This window comes from Brachionichthys hirsutus, chromosome 5 (genome assembly GCF_040956055.1).
Source record: "Brachionichthys hirsutus isolate HB-005 chromosome 5, CSIRO-AGI_Bhir_v1, whole genome shotgun sequence".
Classification (NCBI taxonomy): domain Eukaryota; kingdom Metazoa; phylum Chordata; class Actinopteri; order Lophiiformes; family Brachionichthyidae; genus Brachionichthys; species Brachionichthys hirsutus.
Genome location: NC_090901.1, coordinates 6,666,143 through 6,685,823, shown reverse-complemented (window position 1 = coordinate 6,685,823; position 19,681 = coordinate 6,666,143). Strand labels below are relative to the sequence as shown.

The 19,681-nt window shown below is 47.4% G+C and overlaps 4 protein-coding genes across 4 annotated transcripts; all 4 read left to right on the top strand.

Moving 5' to 3' along the window:
* The first annotated feature begins 1,185 nt into the window (after nt 1-1,185).
* Nucleotides 1,186-5,466, top strand: LOC137894158 (creatine kinase U-type, mitochondrial-like). The gene is made up of 9 exons (XM_068739633.1): nt 1,186-1,325; nt 1,561-1,759; nt 2,417-2,512; nt 2,621-2,842; nt 3,013-3,098; nt 4,267-4,390; nt 4,539-4,673; nt 5,008-5,133; nt 5,353-5,466. The coding sequence occupies exons 1-9, from the start codon at nt 1,186-1,188 to the stop codon at nt 5,464-5,466; spliced, it is 1,242 nt and encodes a 413-aa protein (XP_068595734.1).
* A 1,604-nt stretch (nt 5,467-7,070) lies between these two features.
* On the top strand, nt 7,071-12,285 carry pdia3 (protein disulfide isomerase family A, member 3). Its single transcript, XM_068739015.1, has 13 exons — nt 7,071-7,381; nt 8,275-8,353; nt 8,465-8,582; nt 8,710-8,817; nt 8,891-9,017; nt 9,116-9,232; nt 10,135-10,260; nt 10,355-10,534; nt 10,794-10,896; nt 11,075-11,203; nt 11,323-11,402; nt 11,581-11,638; nt 11,731-12,285. Exons 1-13 carry the CDS (start codon nt 7,248-7,250, stop codon nt 11,851-11,853), a joined length of 1,482 nt encoding a protein of 493 aa, XP_068595116.1. The 5' UTR covers nt 7,071-7,247; the 3' UTR covers nt 11,854-12,285.
* Nucleotides 12,286-13,100: 815 nt separating this feature from the next.
* On the top strand, nt 13,101-15,600 carry LOC137894134 (interferon-stimulated gene 20 kDa protein-like). The gene is made up of 4 exons (XM_068739607.1): nt 13,101-13,129; nt 13,661-14,224; nt 14,345-14,545; nt 14,808-15,600. Exons 2-4 carry the CDS (start codon nt 13,724-13,726, stop codon nt 15,006-15,008), a joined length of 903 nt encoding a protein of 300 aa, XP_068595708.1. The 5' UTR covers nt 13,101-13,129; nt 13,661-13,723; the 3' UTR covers nt 15,009-15,600.
* A 1,549-nt stretch (nt 15,601-17,149) lies between these two features.
* Nucleotides 17,150-19,544, top strand: rlbp1b (retinaldehyde binding protein 1b). Its single transcript, XM_068739017.1, has 7 exons — nt 17,150-17,161; nt 17,658-17,786; nt 17,906-18,110; nt 18,343-18,521; nt 18,612-18,770; nt 18,871-18,981; nt 19,214-19,544. Exons 1-7 carry the CDS (start codon nt 17,150-17,152, stop codon nt 19,340-19,342), a joined length of 924 nt encoding a protein of 307 aa, XP_068595118.1. The 3' UTR covers nt 19,343-19,544.
* The last annotated feature ends 137 nt before the right edge of the window (nt 19,545-19,681 follow it).

The window sequence follows — 19,681 nt, the reverse complement described above, 5'->3', positions numbered from 1 at the left end:
TCTATGCCCCCCCCCCCCCTCGACAGATTTGACCCTGACATTTTTCTTGACCTTTGGATAGGATTTACCACCAGGATAAAATCTATACAGTTCTTCCAAGATGTTGTTATTATTGATGTTGATTTTATCGTTCAGATTCTGCTTTTAGCTTTCAGGAATTTTTTTTCAACATTGCAATCGGGAATTTCAGAATTTCAAAGCCCAACTTTTAAAGTCATGAATACTATTAATGTTATGTTAATTTATTTGTTCTTGCCATAAACCTGTTCTTAAGTGAAGCTCTAATAGGTGAGTTATATTGTATATATTATATTTTGACATGTTTTATGTAAATAAATACCAGTCTTCTGTGATGTTGGGTTTCTCCTTTCTCCCCTCAGTTCTTTTATTATATCACGTGTTGGAGGTGTTTATTCAATAAACAAAGCTGCTAAGGAAATACAGCGCTGGATTCTCCCACAGACGCGTTTAGCGGGACTGTAGGAGAGTCCCGATTGATCTACTCCGGCGGTGATCTTTATAGTGGGTGTAAAACACCCTCCTCCTGGGATGGGCACTGACTTATTCCCACCGTGTATCCGTTAACCCTATGTGATGCTTTATATGTGATTAATATATGTGTGTGTTTGCCACAGAGCGTTTGTGCAGCCTGTGTGTTGTGAGCGTGCATGCATTACTGAAATATCTATCGGTATTAAACAATCAAAATAATTTGATTTACTACCGGTAGGTTGTTCTGATGACGAGCAATGATTCGGTATCACTCCTGAGGATAAATCGACACACCTTTTAACTCATTGTCTGTTGAGATGCACAGAAGATTATTCCTGACTCCACCCCTTTATCCAGAGCCAGTCCATAAAAGCAAAAACGAGTGGTTTGTTCCTGACTCTATATTCAAACCTTCAAACTTTTAGTGCTAGTAGCAGTAGTAATACTACTAGTAATACTAGAAGTAGTAATGGTTAGAATTCGAAGAAAATGTCTTCAAAGAGGTATGTGCTTTTATTTTGGAGCGTTGCGTAATTTCCGGTCTACTTGTCTTCACCTGTGCGTCTTGGCGTCACACCTGTCATTATCCCATCAGACGGGTCCCAGCGCTCCCGTCCGGTTCTCCATCCCTCCCGGTGTTCGTGAACATTGTTTTTATTTTTATTTTTTACATTTTTAACGCAAGCAAAAACAATGGCGACCGGCTTCTCGAGAATCTTTTCCCGCCAACGTAACATAAGGATCCTGTCGTTCGTTGGAGGCTCGGTGGCGGCTGGACTCCTGCTCCACCGGGAATGCACCGGCGTCCCGGTCCGCAGAAGGTACCCGGCCAGGTAACGATGCCCGCCGGCTTGTGTGTCCATTAAAAAAAAAAAACACAAAATTGTTTGTGGTTTTTAGAAGTCAATAAGACAATTGGTGGTTTGATCAGCAATATGAATCACGAATGTTTGACAGCTATAGTTTAGGGTTCTGGAGAACCCAGTTCAAAGGAAGAGTTCTTTCCATTCAGAACCCGTTTGGTTCCACAGATCGTTGCAGGAATGTTTGCTCTTTGTATTCCTGCAGCGCCGAGTACCCCGACCTGAGCAGGCACGACAGCTACATGTCCAGCATCCTGACCCCCGCCATCTACGCCAGGCTGTGTGATAAAGCCACCCCCAACGGGTTCACGCTGGACCGGGCCATCCAGTCGGGCGTGGACAACCCTGGCCATCCCTTCGTCAAGGCCTGCGGCATTGTAGCCGGAGACGAGGAGTCGTATGAGGTCAGACTTTTTCAAACTGGCTGGGTGAAAAGGAAGGGACTCGAACATATCCAGGCCACCGGCTGTACTTCACAATGATAACGACAATCCAAACTGTTGTGATGCTCTCGGGTGGCGTTCAGTCGAGTCTCGGTGAAAGGTTGGCCTCTCGGGTGTTACCTAGCGACCACAGCGGACATTGGAAAAGTAACCAAACAAGTTAGAACTCCTTTATTGTCTTCTTCAGCATGTCCCACGTAGGCTTGCAAGTGGGAGCCGATTCCGTCTGATTATCGGTGGGAGCCGGGGGTCCGCTCTGTACAAGTCGCCAGGTCACCGTAAGAGCAGATTAAAGACAAACGAGTCTCATCAGCCACGTTCAGGAGAGATTAAACGCATGATGTGTTGCCAGGATGGGGTTTGGAGAACTTTTGTGTAATTACCATCCTAGAAACTGCCCCGAGGAAGAGGGAGTACGCACTTGTGTTCTTCCGTCGGCATTGACCTTGTGGTTAAGAGTAGTTCAACAAGTTGTACAACGGTCATTAAAAGTCATTAAATGTGAAGGAACACGTAATTAGATAGGGAATAGAAATCCACCTGTCCTTTTAGACAGGAAGTTCGTTCCTTGCTGCCCTTCGTGTTGTACTGTGACGTTTTCCTGCGGATCGGCCTCAGGTGTTTGCTGATCTGATGGACGCTGTCATCAAGGAGAGGCACAACGGCTACGATCCCCGCTCCATGACGCACTCCACCGACCAGGACGCCAGCAAGGTAACCAGAAAAGGTCCCAACCATCCTGCTTCCCCTTCCTTCATCGATTTGTGCATTTATCTGAAGGCTTCCCAGTGAGAGCGTTTCCACGCCTCGCCTTCGTTTCAGCTCCATTCGGGCCAGTTTGACGAGCGCTACGTGCTGACGTCCAGAGTCAGAACCGGCCGCAGCATCCGGGGGCTGAGCCTGCCTCCCACCTGCACCCGGGCGGAGCGCAGGGAGGTGGAGAGGGTGATGGTGGACGCCCTCGCCGGCATGAGGGACGACTTGGCCGGGAGGTATTACGGTCTCAGCCTGATGACGGACGAGGAGCAGCAGCAGCTCATCGATGTGAGCGATGGTTCTCCTCAGGACGCCGCCTTCCACGAGCATCACAGATCTTGAAGTTCGAGTCTCGCACTCGTTTCTCTGTCCGCGTGGTGACGCTGTCCTGCAGTCACTCAAAGCCACGGTTTGGCCCGTTGAGTAAATAAACTCCACCTGTCTGTGTTTTTGAACAGGACCACTTCCTCTTTGATAAGCCCGTGTCGCCTCTGCTGACGTGTGCCGGCATGGCTCGGGATTGGCCCGATGCCCGTGGCATCTGGTAAGTTGGGTTGAGAGTGTGATAACCCTAAAACCCCAACACAAAGCCATAACCCGGAAGCAAGATTAGAATGTCCGTGTGGACCTCCTGAGAGGTTTTAAACAAAGGAACCCCTCTCTCAGAGCCGATCTTGTTTTAGAACCCTGTTATCCACTTCACCTGATGCTGATGTTTCATAAAGCATTCCTGGGGCTTCACAGCGAAGCGTGTTGCAGCTTCTCCTGAAACGCCGAAGAAGGTGGGACTAAAACGTTTCTCTTAACTTGAAAGCTAAAAGTCTCCTTTTGAGCTCAAAAAACGCACCTCATTTGCATTTAGGTGAGAATGAAGTGACATAATTTATCGTTATGTATGTTTTTTTACATACAGTTTTGTTCTATAGCTTTCCAGCCTTGGACAATTACTTTCTCTATTTATTGATGACACCTGTATTGTGGCCTCACCTCCCAGTAAGAGAGGCTGTTTCTGATTGGTTCCTTCCCAGATGGTGAAGTTCTGCTTCTCTCTGCTACTTGAGCTTCAGGCTGACGATGATTTTATCTTGTCATTAAACCCGCAATAATTTCGGAGGCCCCTTTACCTGCAAGTGTTTTCTGCAGGTTGACTGTTTGTTCGTGTGGATTCAGGCAGATGTCAAAAATCAAACGGGACACAATTTTTTCAGTTGATTTAACAGAGCAGGTTCCAAACATTCCAGATCACACAGGTGAGACAGTACGTGGTGAAGATCACTATTACTCAGTCCGGTTCTATCGGCACACAAGATCTTCTTTTTTTGCAGTGTTAGATATATGAGTCAGTAACCGGAAAGCAAAAAGCCTCATTTGTTCTGTACGGCATGAAAAGTCTGCGACAGAAGGAGTTGGTCTGTTTGCTTAAAATAAGTCAGCAAGTCAAATAAACGAATGGGTGAGACAGTTGTTGTTACACGCACGGTAGTCACAATCACGTTATTTTATGTTCTGTGCAAAAATAAAGTCAGTGCTGATGGGGGGAACCGGTCAACCAGCCAAAATCAATCGGCTGCACCTTCCACCGGCCCCTCCTTGATGGCACGATGACTTCATTGCTCCCCCTCATCTCTTCTTTCAGGTCCACCGGCAGCTTTTTCTGCTCTACTTTTGTTCATTCTTATCCCGCTTCCCTCTCCAAACTCTTCCCTGTTAAGGTACAACAATGAAAAGACATTCCTGGTATGGATCAACGAGGAAGATCACAGCAGAGTCATCTCCATGGAGAAGGGAGGCAACATGAAGAGAGTCTTTGGCAGGTTTTGCAGAGGCCTCAAGGAGGTGAGCGATTGTGTCTGATGTCTGCGCCGTTCCTGCAGTGCGTCTCCAGGTGTTTGTTTCTGTTCACCAACACCCTCCTAGAGGTGGAGCTGCAGGCGTCTCACGCAATGGACATCATTTTGGTGAGAGATTATTGTGCTTCTCCCAGGTGGAGCGTCTGCTCCAGGGGAAAGGCTCCGAGTTCATGTGGAATGAGAGACTCGGGTACATCGCCACCTCCCCCGCCAATCTGGGCACGGGGCTCCGGGCCGGCGTCCATGTGAAGCTGCCCCTGCTGAGCAAGGTGACCCGAGTTTGTGCTAGTGAAGACGGACCACCGTCTCCTCCGGTCTTATTGTCGGTTCTTGTGGGCATGTTGGATATTGCTGTGCGTAACGCACGTCTTTGCTCCTCACTGTGATTCACTAATTGTGTGGTCTAACTGGAAAGGTGAGTGACTCCACCGGAGGGTGACGGATAATGTTTATTCATCCTCAGACATCTGGTGACCTTGAGATTAATTATCTCGCTGACCACTTTAATGTTTGTTTTAGTTTCCCTTTTACTAACCTACGTACTTCTGGTTCATTTCACTAGTATTACTAGTCATTACTAGTCAATAATGTCTCTCGTCCCAGGATCCCCGCTTCAGTAGGATCCTGCAGAACCTACGCCTGGAGAAGCGAGGCACCGGTGGGGTGGACACCGCTGCTGTGAACGATGTGTTCGACATATCCAACCTGGACCGCCTGGGACAGTCGGAGGTAGAGCATCCATGCTTGTAGTCCGACATGTTTGTAGTTCCTCCCACTGTCACACGCTGGGAGGAACCTGATTTATTATTTTCCTGTTCATGTCAGAATGTAAGATTTGATCCGTGGTTTTATATAGCTTATGCGCTAACGCTAGATGCTGATGAGAGCGGCGGGGGGGGGGGGGTCTTCCGTTTTACGTTCTGCTGATGGCCGTCATCCCTCACTCAGGTCCAGCTGGTGCAGGTCATGATCGATGGCGTCAACTACCTGATCGAGTGTGAGAAGAGACTGGAGAAAGGCCAGGACATCGAGGTGCCCCCACCCATCAAAACGTTCAAGTAGACACTAAACCTCACCTCACAATCCTCTGGGGGGCGCAGGCACTAATTCAACCAGTCGGATGTTGGTAGGGTGGTCTGCCCTTCTCTGCATCGCTCCTCAGCCCGCTAAACCCGGCTTCGGCCAACGTCTGACCCGCCTTGACGCATGTACCGCATACGGCTGCGTGTGGTGTGGTCATCACTATCACCGGGTGGTTGCTTAGCGACGCCGTCCACACCATTTACAGCTATTCGGCGATTGCTGCTTTTCACCCTCCTGAGTGGATGCGGATGCAAATGAACAGAGACCTGGTATGTTTGTTGGCACACCGGTGTCAAAGCGTAAGCAATGTCCTTCCACCGCACCGCTGAATGTCACCCTGTCGTGTATTTTATTAAAGATATTGAACAGCACCTGCTGTCTGTCTCGTTGCGTCGATGTTGGTTCTTAAAGTCTCTGCCACCAGCTTCTGAAACATGTCGAGATGATCTCACACTTCAGTTCAAACTGGGTTTTTATTATTTATTATTAACTATAAAAATGATCAGCTTAGAATGGACAGGGTTCCATTGAGGGAGAAGCATTCTGTCTTAGAGCGCCCTCTAGTGTTAGTTATTCGTAACAGCAGCTTTATTAAGAACCAAAAAGTTGATTGTGTTTACGTTTTCTTTAATAAGGAATTAAAGGACATTTAGTGCGGATTGTAATAAGAACCAACAGTCCATTTTAATGAAAGTAGCCTCTAAAATATTTTCTAATTGTTATCCTAACCTTATAAAGACTGTGGCCACTGTGGGTTTGGTCTGTAACACAAATGTGTTCATTGATGAAAAGCACATGATAAAGTAAAAAACCCAGATAGTCAAAGGAAACAAATCAGATCAGTGCCTCCTGTTTGTTATTAACTATTCGCCTCATATCAGCATGTATTTGTATTTATGTTTATCAGCTTCCTTCCTCCAACGTGGAAGCTGGTGCTGATGCCGAGTTAGTATTTCACTTGAGAACATTGGGAATTGTAAATGAATTCTGTGCCTGAAGGAACATTGCAAAATATGCATTAACTGTTAAAGGGATTTAAAATTAAACTAATTGATATAGTCTTCAAAAGTTGGAAATTGTGTTTGTGATTTGTAACAGTATCCTAATCCAAGTGATTAATTAATTAATCTGATAAATTAACAGATAAATCTATTATTTAAAAAATCCCATACTTGCATAACGTTGTGATTTCAGGAATTTGAATAAATAAATTTAAAATAATTAATAAGTGGATTACTTGAACTTTTACGGTTTACAGGAGATTTAAGAGTGATTATTGGGGTTTTTATTCATCCATGGGAAAGTCACGTGTGCGTCATCTCAAAAAATATAATTGATTGACGCATTTCAGTTTTTTTTATTCAATATAAAGACAGAGTTTTATTCAGCGAACCATTAACAAAATCACTTCCGCTCGTGAGAAGAGGGTAAAGTTTTGTTGAATTGTGATTGGTCCTGAGAAATGTCGGGTCGTGTTCGAGCGTGTTATTGGTCGATAGAAAGAGACTGACACATGTTTCGGACCAATAGGAGGCTGCCACACATTGTTAGGCTACGACTGCTGCCTGCCTGAATATTTTTAACCCCGCCTTCATCCCTTTCTCTTTCCATACAAGTGTGCGTTTGTCCCTGTCAGAAGAACACACCGCCTGGGTTTAGACGACACGGAGGAGCTGAATTTGTGGCCATCACGGACGCGGTTTGGCAGTCGGAGTTTTGTTTGAGGAATAAGTGAAGAGCTTTCGTTATACCGGCGCGCTATGTGGAAGCTAGTCTTTTTAGCCGCTCTCGCTGCGTCCACCGGGGCCAGTGATGTGCTGGAGTTCACGGATGACGATTTCGAAAGCGAAATCGGAAAATATGATCTCATTCTTGTGGAGTTTTTCGCACCTTGGTGAGTCTCCGGACGTGATGTGTACTTTATCAAGGTGAAATAAATGTGTGTAAAGTTAGAATAAGCTAAGGTTGGTGCTAGCTTAATTGCTATTTGGTGGACAGTTTAGCTACATATGACGTCAGCTTGCAAAACGTGAATGTATCGGGTGTTTTTTTTTAAGTCTTCAATTGATTATTATATAAAACGCACAACTTCACCTCTAACAATAAAAAAAAAAGCTTGCTAATGTCAAATTGTCTCATTCTCGGCGAGTGACCAAACGTTAGCATTTTAGCTAGAAGCGGAAAACCCATTCATATGTCTTGTTTATAAGTTGATGATTGACTTCCAAAGACGACCGCAGGTTGACGGTACATCAAGTGAAACGTTAAACATTGTTAGTTTAGTGCTGTAGCAGTCGGGAGTCATTTCCTATTGGAACTGCGTGCAAACAAGCGAGGCTACCAGGAAGTTAGGGGTGTGTCATTTTACTGTTGTAACAGTCTGATTGGCCAGTGAAGTTTCGGTGTACAACGATGATTGGTTTGAAGGAGCGGTGACGACGCATTACGCTGCCAAACGTGAATAAAATAGAGATTAAAAGTTAAACCTTAACCAACTTCATCTCTGTCTAAAATGGGGGGAAAAAAATAAAAATACCCCAAACTCCCTTATAACATTTTATGGATCGATAACATTTACTGATTGGCTAAGTTCTGTTTGATAATGAGAATCAGGACTACAAAGTAAAGTTTAAGTTGGGCTAACTTATTTTGCAGATCTTGATGAATTATTTTCACGTATCACATTCTAGTGTGACTCGCTGGATCCCTCCCCACGCTAAAGCCTCTGAGCGGATCATGTGTAATTTGTCCCTTTTGGCTGATCCGTCTCCTCCTCCTGTGCCTCAGGTGTGGCCACTGTAAGAAGCTAGCACCGGAGTACGAGAAGGCAGCTACCGGTCTGAAAGGAACTGCCTCACTGGCCAAGGTAGGGCATAACGCAGGCCGTTTAACGCTGTATTGTTTAGCTTAGCTTCCTGCACTCTTTGCTGCGATGCTCTCCATCCCTCTTTGTTCAGTGAATGACTTTGTCCTTCAGGTCGACTGCACTGCTAACACCAATACATGCACCAAATACGGTGTCACTGGCTACCCCACCTTGAAGGTCTTCAGAGACGGAACGTTGTCTAGTCCTTATGAGGGTCCCAGACAGGCTGGTATTTGCCTCTGATATAATTTTGAAGTTTATGCTTTTACATGTCTTGTCAGTCTCGGCTTCACCATGTATCTGCTCACGTCTCTTATCTCCTGCTCATTTCCTGCTTGCCTCTGGCTCCTTTTTAGATGGGATTGTCTCTTACTTGAAGAAGCAGGCTGGCCCAGCTTCTGTTTTGCTCGAGAATCCAGAGCGGTTTGAGAAATTCATCCGAAACGACGATGCGAGTGTTGTCGGTGAGCCAAGGTCTAAAATTCAGTCGTTACCTCGAACCCACGGCGGTCTGACCTTTATTTGTCTTTCCTCCAGGATTCTTTGCTGATAAGAGCGAGGCACAGAAGGAGTTCGTGAAGGCAGCCAACGCCTTGAGGGACGACTACCGCTTCGCCCACACCAACTCGGAGGCGCTCCTCCAGAGCCAAGGCATTGATGGAGAGTACGTCGCTTTGGCATCGTTCGCGAGAAGTCGGGATGATTTGAGGTCGCCCGCATTGATGCTGTTCGTGAAGTAGCATTACCTGTTTTGTTTTATAGGGGCATTGTCCTGTTCCGCCCACCACACCTCAGCAATAAATTTGAGGACGGCTCCGTGAAGTACAGCGAGGACAAATTCACCAGCAACAAAATCAAGAAGTTCATCCAGGACAACATGTGAGTCGATTATCCGTCCGTTTTCTCGTGGATGAGTCTCCGCTATCGCCGCTTTTCCACTTTGCATGTGACAGGAGTTGCTGGAGCCTATCCCAGAATCCCGGAATCATTCATCATCTTTATATTTAGCCAGCAGAAGTAATCAGAATACTTTAATAGTCCCATAGGGAAATTATAATGGCTCTATTTACACACAAAGAATTACAGTGGAAACTCGGTTCTCTAATGTTTGAAAACCGACACTTCCCATAAGAACTAATGGAAACCAGATGAATCCGTTCCTACGCACCGGATAAATGCTCATTTGCATGCATAGTTATATTAATATGTAATAATATGAAAAGCATAAATGTAAAATGGATCCAGTTCTGTATCATTTACACCCCGTTCTGATGGGATTTGTCATATAATGACTGGGTAACTGTCCTCCTGGGTTTTATTCCGTCTTTCTTTAGCTCGGCTTTCTTTAAAGTCTAAATCGTCGATTTAGACTTTAGCCTCGTGTCGGCGGGGTGTGGTCTAGTTTCACTCGTCTCACTAGTCGGTTTAATGCAAAGAACTGAGCAGCAGACTTTAATGGTCTATTTGATTTAATTCTATCTTTATCTCCATTGTAATGAAACTTTATTTAACCAACTGTTTATTTGTTTGAGCCTGAAGGGCCCCGTTACAAAGCGCTGTGAGTTTCCATCCCAGCCTGCTGCCCTCCGTGTGATGAGGGTTTCATTCGAACCATTGGTCAACGCAAAAGCAAAGAAGCTTGGCTTCCACATTCAGATGAAACATCCCCTCCCTGTTTCCCTGCAGTGGACCTTCATCACCGGATTACCTTCATCACCTACACAAACGTTAGTCTCGTTTTTATTCTGATTATTAAGCCTCGTGTTCTTTCTCCAACCCAGCTTTGGAATCTGCCCCGTCCTGACGACTGAGAACAGAGAGCAGCTGAGCGGTAAAGACCTGCTGGTGGCTTATTTCGATGTGGATTATTCCAAAAATCTCAAAGGCACCAACTACTGGAGGAACAGGTGCGGCGCCGGACGGACTTGAAGCTTCTTCCCCAGTTTGAGTCGATGGTTTTCCCTCCCGAACTGTGAAGCCTCACCCTGTCAATCTCTCCAGGGTGATGAAGGTGGCCAAGAGCTTCCTGGATGAGGGCAAGAAGCTGAACTTTGCCGTGGCCTGCAGGAAAGCGTTCCACAGTGACGTCGCCGACTTCGGTCTGAAAGACACCGATGGCGTGCCCGTGGTCGGGATGCGCACCGTCAAGGGACAGAAATACGCCATGACCGAGACGTTCTCGTGAGTCAAGCCGTGCTCGATCTCTCGTTCTGCAGGAAGACCGTCTGAAACGGACCAACGTCGCTGCTGTTATATCTCGGGAGTCTTGACGACTTAATTATCAGCAATGAATCGTAAAGATAGGCGGTTATTGAAAGTTTGTCGTGTTTATTAAAACGCTTTAAAAGAACAGACGGGCGGACGCTGTCCCGCTCGCGACGGCGAGATTCTCGACTAACGGACGTTCGCCGGTCGCCTGAACGCTGTGTTCTGCTGACAGGATGGACGCGCTGCAGAGTTTCCTGAAGGACTACTTTGCAGGCAGCTTGAAGCCCTACCTGAAGTCGGAGCCCGTCCCGGAGAGCAACGACGGCCCCGTCAAGGTGAGGCGCCGTTTAGTTTCCAGCGAGACCTCTGGAAGTTTTCAAGCGTGAGCTGCTGAGCCCGCAGAGCGAGAGCTTCCGTGTTTCAGCCCGGTTTGTTCTTCTTACTGCCGGCTTTCTGTAGACGTCCGTGTTTAGCGCTATAAACGAAGGGATTTGACCCGTTTTCGTCTTTCAGGTGGTGGTGGCTGAGAACTTCGATGAGATTGTCAACGACGACAGCAAAGACGTTCTGATCGAGTTCTACGCCCCGTGGTGCGGACACTGTAAGAGCCTGGAGCCCAAGTACAACGAGCTCGGGGAGAAGGTGAGCGACGAGTTCAGCGATTAGCTTCCGTTTTAATGCAGCGTTTAACTTCAGAGTAGGAAACGGAAGCCGTTTGATGACCTTGACCGACCCGGATAAAATGCTTGTTCTCTCCGCAGCTCGCCAATGATCCCAACGTTGTTCTTGCCAAAATGGACGCCACAGCCAATGACGTTCCAGCTGCATATCAAGTCAGCGGGTGAGTTCCTGTATCGGGTGGTTGTCGGTTCGGTGAGCTGAGGAGCGGGTGGAAGTGCTGCTGATAAATGTTTATTGCATAATCCTGATCAATTGGAGACATAAACTACTGGCTGAATGAAATGCTGGTCAATGGGGCCACAGATTCTGATCCGTGTCCATGACTTCTGCTCTTCCAGTTTTCCTACAATTTACTTCTCCCCGGCTGGAGGCAAGATGAACCCAAAGAAATACGAGGTGATTATCTGCTTGATCAGTTTTTAATAAACCAAAGCTTAGGTTTCCGTGTCCGTTCGACTCATCGCTCTGTCTCGCCGCTCGCCTTTCAGGGAGGGCGTGAGGTGAGCGACTTCATCTCCTACCTGAAGAGGGAGGCCACCAATCCCTTGGTGGTTCCAGAAGAAACCACCAAGAAGAAGAAGAAGAGGATCGAGGAGAAAGTCGACCTATAAAAGCTTCAAACGGGAACTCGCCACATCGCTGGGGAAGGGTCGGGGAAATCCATGCAAAGAAAGAACTGAATTATATTCCACTCTAAGTGAACTACCGAATGCTCTGATGCCAAGTCGCTAAGACTCGGATCTCCCTTGAGGTCGTTTGCTGCTCTGAAAACTGGGAGGTGGGAAAGGTGATGGTCAGGGCCTGCCCGATGCTTAAAATTAATTTTTTGGGAAGAGGACGAATTATGAAAAGCTGGGGTTCTAATTTTCGCCGTTCCTTCCACCACACCTCGGGCTGATGCACTTTGGTTCGACAGCAGTCTCCAGTCACCTGATGGGTTAATGGATGGTGGTGATGGCTTTTTGTTTTTTCCTTTTTTGTTACATGTCTTAGTTTTTGTACATTTGGAAGGATTGTGAAATAAAAAGGCCCACAAAACAAAATATTCGACTCCAAGAAATGTTTTTTATGCTTCCATCTTGGGCTGAAAGAGATCATTTATTAAATTGCAATAACTTAGTTTTAAAATCTCTGAACGTTTGGTGACAAATGGCGCCGTCTGCTAGACGAATTGTGATCGTAGACTCGAGCACAGCCAGACGTGCGGGTGGGTTAGTTACTAGTACCGATACCAAAGATCATGTAAAGAGATTAATCAGGGAACGCTGAACATTTTGCCCGAGAATTAAAGTATTTGTACAAAATCTGTCAAATCGGACATGTTAATGTATGAACACAGTGTAAATGTTTAATGGAGTGAAAACCGTCTGTCTGCTATGTATTTGGATATGACGAGGACAGTCAGGGCAATTCATCAAAAATGCTGGATAACTAAATAAATATAAATATTTATAGTTATTTGTCTTTAGTTTTTTTTTTTTTTTTTTTACAATATTATCAAGGGATTTTAATAGGCGCCAAATCATTTGTCATTTGTGCACTCCAATAGCAACCAGTATTTTGTTCTTGGATGTGTCTGCGATCGCTAAACCTGCAAGAAAACAAAAACAGAATATTTTTATTTTTATTAAGGTTCGCGTGATCTAAAGCAACTTGAGTTCAAAATATATTTTCTGCGTAACTAGTAGTGCTTGTTGCTGAAACCAATTTTTTTGAGCATTAATTCATCCAACCAGTAGGGGGCAGATCAGCAGACAAGGAGGAGTTGAGCACTTCCTTTAGAGCAGCGAGCGAGGAAGAAAATAACCAATCAGATGAAGAGTTGCGTGTCCAGACATGTCCAGAATCTCCACGTGCGAACAGTGAATGAAAGACTTTCCTCCGAAGGTAATGTTTAATTTATTGAATCTTCACGTCACTGATTTTGAAAACTTATTCCGACCTCGTTTTTTCCAGGATGATATTTTGTTGTATTTTGAGGTTGAGTGACGAAGTAAAAAACCAAAAAAACAGCGTCTTTTTTTACCACCGCCGAGGAGGTTCTGTTTTTGACGGCGTCTGTCCGTTAGCAGGATTACGGGAAAACGGCTGGATGGATCTTGATCTTGGTCTAATTTAGGCCCCATTAAATTCTGAGAGCGATCCGGATTCCCGTCTGGATACAAAAAACAATCTGGCTTTTCCCATTTACTTACAATGGAGGCGTTTTCAAATCCTGCTTTGTAAAATCTGAATTAAATTCACTCACCAAAAATCCCAGTCATAAAGGGGTCCGATATGAACCATCATGAAACGTGTCTTCTGGTTCTGATCCAGAATGAGGTCAGGAAAAATAAAATTGTAACATTAAAACCCATTTTTTGATTCAATAATTTCTCTCCTAATACTAACCAGGGTGTTCTTGTTTGATTTCCACAGGACGTTTTTAATATTTAAAGACAGCAAAACCGTCTGGCAGGAATAAAGCCGCCTCATGGAGCCATGGTGCTCCGCGTCATCGAGGGGACGAGAGCCGGGAAGACATCCCAAAAACCGCTGAACGGTGCCAACATGAAGAGGAAGATCAAGGCGACCCACAACGAACCATGTCCCGCCGACCATTTGGTCAAACGATGTAAATCCCGTGACGTTGGCGCGGCGAGCCCGAGCCCTCTGAAGTCAACGCCGGCCCTCGGAGACGGATGGGAGGAGGACAGCGGCTTCTCCTCGGAGGCCAGCCCTCCCGCCAGTGGGCGGAGTTCGCCGTGTGTCGGCTCGTGCTCCACCGCCGTGGTGGCTCTGGACTGCGAGATGGTGGGGACGGGACCCGGCGGGCGCTGCAGCGCTCTCGCCCGCTGCAGCGTCCTGGACTATCACGGCAACATACTGTACGACGAATACATCCGACCGTGTCGGCCCGTCACGGACTACAGGACTCGCTGGAGTGGCGTCCAGAAGCATCACCTGTGTCATGCCACGCCCTTCGCTCAGGCCCGGGAGGAGGTGCGGCGTAAATCATTCTCTAATTATCTCCTCTGTGTTTGAGTTTGACGTGTGTTAAACGGTCGCTATGGCGCCCCACATCCACCTAACGGCGTTTTCCTTTCCGCTTCTGTCCTGCAGATTCTCCGTATACTTGAAGGGAAAGTGGTCGTCGGCCACTCCGTCTGCAACGACTTCGATGCGCTGGATATGCTCCATCCAGCTCACATGGTCAGGGACACCGGCACGGCGCGTCTCCTCAGCCGATTGGCCGGTTTGCCCCCGAGGCGCTTCGCCTCGCTCAGACTTTTGGCCAGGAAGCTGCTGAACAGGAAGATACAGGTGAGTCTTCATCACGCCGGCTTCTCATTGAAAACCGAGCTTCGTGGCCGATGCCAGGCCTGCAGCAACATGATTCCTGACCACCGGGGGGCGTTCAGCGGTGAAATAACAGCCTTCCTCGTTTGAAGTGAATCAGAAGTTGATTACGGGCTGGTAATTCGCTGCTTAGGTTCCCGTCTGGGATGGTTTGTTGATGCAGCGACCGTGTTATTGCTGCTGCTGGTACTATTAGATTTAAGGGGTCTGTGTTTAAACTCTCCAGGCTGGGAAACGGGGTCACTGTTCGGTGGAGGACGCCCAGGCCGCCCTCGACCTCTACAAGCTGGCGGAGGGCGAGTGGGAGCAGGAGCTGCAGAACGAGCTGAGGGACGACGGCGGCCCGCCGGGGCCGAGCTTCGCCTCCTCGGATCACTACATGCAGGACGAGTACTGGCCGGATGATGTCGTAGCTGACAGACGATGATGGAAGCGGGACAGCTTGGAGTGAGTTCAGAAGATGATGAATGAAAAACATCCTGGAGGTTCAGACTTTGGCCTTATATCCACGGTCATTTATGAGCGGCTGTACTGGAACAGCTGGTTCTGCTGAGGTAGGATTATAAAGGTTAATGATTTGTGCCGACAGGGGTCGGACGGAAAAGACTTTCATTGTTGAATAAAGTTTGTGGTTCGACTCATGACAGGCGGAGTTTGAAGTTGATCCACTCTAATTTGACGGGTACAATTTGACTATAAATAGTGTAAGATCAGCTTTAGGTCACAGATGCATGAAGTTTTATGGAGAACATTTTTCATATTTGTGTTTTCCTCCAAGAAAACGTGCAAATAAACGCTATGAAGACACTCAGCAGTGGAGAAAGTTGCAGATTTTAAAATGTTTTTCACTTCCCGCAAGGAAAAGGCATTTTAAAAATGAGGCGATTTCCATGTTTGAACTGTTAACAGTTTCTTCCGTGTATGCGTGGCCTTAATGTTTACTATTGGAATCGTGTTGAATGGAAAACGTCTAATTTATTTACCTCTCATCCAAGCTGCTAAAGATGTTTGAATAAAAATGGGGAAAAAATGACGTTTCAACCTTTCATCCGAAAAAACGTTCTTAAGAACATAAAGGTGTGCAGGTCACATGGTGTAAAAGGGTGTTTGTTGGGTTTTAGATGCCTGAGCTCTAATACTGCTTTCCTATTGGTTGCTGTAAGTCACGTGGGGACCCCGGCTGAGAGGAGGGAACAGAGGACGCTATTGTTCCCCCAATCCATCTAACTTTGTTCCCCAAATCGCTTTACGGCGCAGATCAGGACACATTTCAGCAGGTTGGCATCCGACAGCGGCAGGAAAACGTGAGCCGGCGCTGAAAGAGACGACTTCCAAACATCACAGGAGGACAGCCGGTAACGGAACAGGACATTATGACCTCACCTCTGTGTCCAGAGTGTCTGACCTTGTTCGGTCGGACGAACTGATGGCCTGAGTGGCGATGCTGTGGAGGTGACGACCACGTGTCTCCTGTCACTACGGTCCGTGTGTGTGTGAGAGCTAATCTGGTCACCGGGTCCGTGATCAGTGAGATGAACGTGAGTTCACGAATGTTGTCTCAGAACCTTTCTCATACAATTTGCTGGATTAGATTTTGCAGTTGATGAAGAGGATTATTTGAAGGATGATCCGGGTGCTGCACGTTGGGCGATCCATTCTGCCTAAAAACATTTAAAGGAAAGAACAGAGTTCACGCTGGTCCCGGTCCGGTCAGAACCGTGACCATGTGAAAGCGAGCGTGATCACGTTGCACAAGTCAAACGGGATTCTGACGTCACAAAGGTCGCTTTTCATCCGACCAAGCCCCCCCAACCACTGCTCAACATTACATCACTGTCTGCATACGGCATGGAGGCACCTCCACCATCCACCTCCCCCGTCTCCACCCTCATTTTATGCTGATTGAAATGAAAAACTAGGCTGTTGGATGTAATCTGGTGTGACGACACTAATCCCAGCACTACAAATCCTCGGTCCGGTCCTCCTCGATCCACACGGACTCCTGGGACTCCCCGCCGGCACCTTCACATCAGGTAAGGCTCAGCCTCCTCCTCTAATGACGCATCTCTGCTTTAGTTGAACTGTTGTTCAATCTAAAGTTCTGGAGGTGTCGTTCAGTGAAGGGTTCTGCTCAGCAGGTGCATCATGGGATATTCTAAACCGCATTCCTGCTGCAGCTTTGTATTTATGCAAGAGGAGATTTTTTTAATTAATACAAATGCTATTTAAATACAAATTCTCATTGCGGGAAACCGACGGGAAGTAAAGCATCAGTTGACTTCAGACAGGAGTGCGTGTCTGTGAATAATGGTACACAAGACATTTGAGGATTAATTAACGATTAATTCCATCAGTTTCAGAATTTTGGTCAGTAAAATGCTTCTTTTAGATTTGTGGAGCTATTTGAATATTGCATCACAGTTTCTTGGGTAATTTATTCACGTTGTTTGATGTAAAACCTAAAAGCTTTAAGCCAGGTTTGATTCTTTTGTGTTATTTCATGTGAATCTCTCTCTGCCTTTCCTTCTTCTTCCAGACACCAGGAAGCTGAAGCAGAGAGCAGGAGCCATGGCCGTGGTTGTAAGTAGTCAAAGTGAACCTAACAACAGTTTGCGCGCGTTTCGGATGAACGGTTGAGTAAAACGCACACAAAGGTAGCGTGAACTCGGCTGCAGCTCAGCGTTCCTCAACGGCTCCATTGTTCCAGGTGCGAGCAGCAGCGGCTAATCTCTGATCCCTCGGGTCTGCGACCGGGCCTTTCCGGCACCCATGTGGAGGAGATTAATGAAACACTGAGGCCTATTGATTATGCTCCTGCAGCAGCGGTGGATAGGCCTTTTGTTTCATGTGGGTTAGATGCATTTCAAACCTCAGCCGAACCGTGTGAGAGAATTAAATCCACGTGGACGTTTATCCAAAGCAACGTGCAGGGGTGGGAAACGGCCGCAAGCAAACCGCGTGCAGCCTCCTTCTGGATGACAATCAGGTTTCCTGCCCCGTGACGCTCACCTGCTCAGGTGTGCTTCATGATGCACTGAATTTATATTCAACCGCGCAGCATCCTTGGTCTTTTCAGAGTGGAACTTACCGCATGGTGTCGGAGGAGGAGCAGGCTCTCCGGGCCAAGCTGGAGCGCCTCACGGTAGAGGACCACGGGCCGGTGTTTGGACCCTGCGCCAGCGTGCCGGACCACACCATGCAGAAGGTATTAGCCAGGGGGCATTAAACCACAACTAGGGCTGTGGCAGGTTGCAGGAACAACGCCCGTTATTTCTTCTCAGCCGTGTGACTGTTTTAACCAGTCCGGTGTGGCGCCCCCTACAGGCCAAGGACGAGCTGAACGAGACGGAGGAGAAGCGGGTGGCGGCCGTGAAGGACCTGAGAGGAATGATTAAGGAGAAGGCCGACGGAGGAGACAACCTGGCCAAAGGGGTCCAGGAAACGTTCGGGGACGGACCGGATGGCCTGCTGGTCCGCTTCATCCGGGCCAGGAAGTACGACGTTCCCAGAGCGTACGACCTCATGAAGGGTGCGTCAGGAAGGTTTGAAGAGCCATGAATCTACAGATCTGCATGAATACGGCATGAAAGACCTCCGATCCCGCCTTCACCTGCTCCGGACAGCTGTTTTTCTTGCCCCCTTTCCATCATCATCCCTTTACAAAATGATATTTCCAATCACTTCTTGATTCTCTAAAACAAAAAAAAGCCCAACTTACATCCTGATGGGGTGTAATAATCCGTCCCGTTGTTTCTACGCAGGCTACGTGCGTTTCAGGAAGGATTACCCCGAGCTGTTTGAGAATCTGACCCCGGAGGCCGTGCGCAGCACCATCGAGGCCGGATACCCCGGCATCCTGCCCAGCAGGGACAAGTACGGCCGCGTGGTTCTGCTCTTCAACATCGAGAACTGGGACTACGAGGAGATCACCTTTGATGAGGTCAGTGATTCCGGGAGGCCTCGTGTCCCCCCCCAATGATGATTTTCTTAGAAATGGCAGCAGCGTTTACATCGAGCGGTGTGCGTTCAGATCCTGCGGGCCTACTGCGTGATCCTGGAGAAGCTGCTGGAGAACGACGAGACTCAGATCAACGGGTTCTGCATCATCGAGAACTTCAAGGGCTTCACCATGCAGCAGGCGTCCGGAATCAAACCCACCGAGCTCAAGAAGATGGTGGACATGCTGCAGGTGACGAATGAATGAATGAAAACGGGGCTTTGAAGGGAAGTGGTGATGCTCACTCTTCTGTTTCTACCCAACCCAAGCCATGCCACCGTCTCTCTTCCAGGATTCCTTCCCCGCCCGTTTCAAAGCGGTGCACTTCATTCACCAGCCCTGGTACTTCACCACCACCTACAACGTGGTCAAGCCCCTCATGAAGAGCAAGCTGCTGGAGCGAGTGAGTTGGACAACAGTCGAACGTCCATCTTCATCACGCGGGCGGGTTTTAACGGTCGCTGCAGGCGTGACACCGCTTGATTCCCACAAAACGAGATCCTTTTTTGCAATTCTTTACATACTTTATTTCAGAAATATTTGGTTGTGTTGAGACTGCAACACTCTCTAAGCGTCAGTGCTAAAAATACCCACGGTCTCAAACGCCTCGAATGGCTGCTGCTCTTTTGCTGCAGGTCTTCGTCCACGGAGACGAGCAGGAAAACTATTACAAGGAGTTTGACGCCGACATCCTTCCAGCTGAGTTTGATGGAAAAGCTCCCAAATACGATGGCAAAGCCACGGCAGCCAAGCTGTTCGACTGAGCCCCGCCCTAGCCCCACCCACATACTTTCAAGTCTTTTAATGACAACCTTACGATAAGAAATCTGGTCTGAACGCTGGCTCTTCTGTGCTTTGTTCAGACCACGTCTCACCCAGTTAGTTTAACACTGGCAGGCTCCAGCACTTAGTCTCCCCCCGCCTTCCCCTCCTGATATTCCAAGTGTCTGTCTCTCACGTGTTTTTTTTTTTTAGATGATCCCTCTATGAATCAGTTTACCATCTGCTACCTGGTGCACCAATAAGAATGCCAATAAATGTACAATAAACTGTATATAAATATGTTGTTTCACAAATCCCATTTTTGTGTTCTCCTGCAGAGG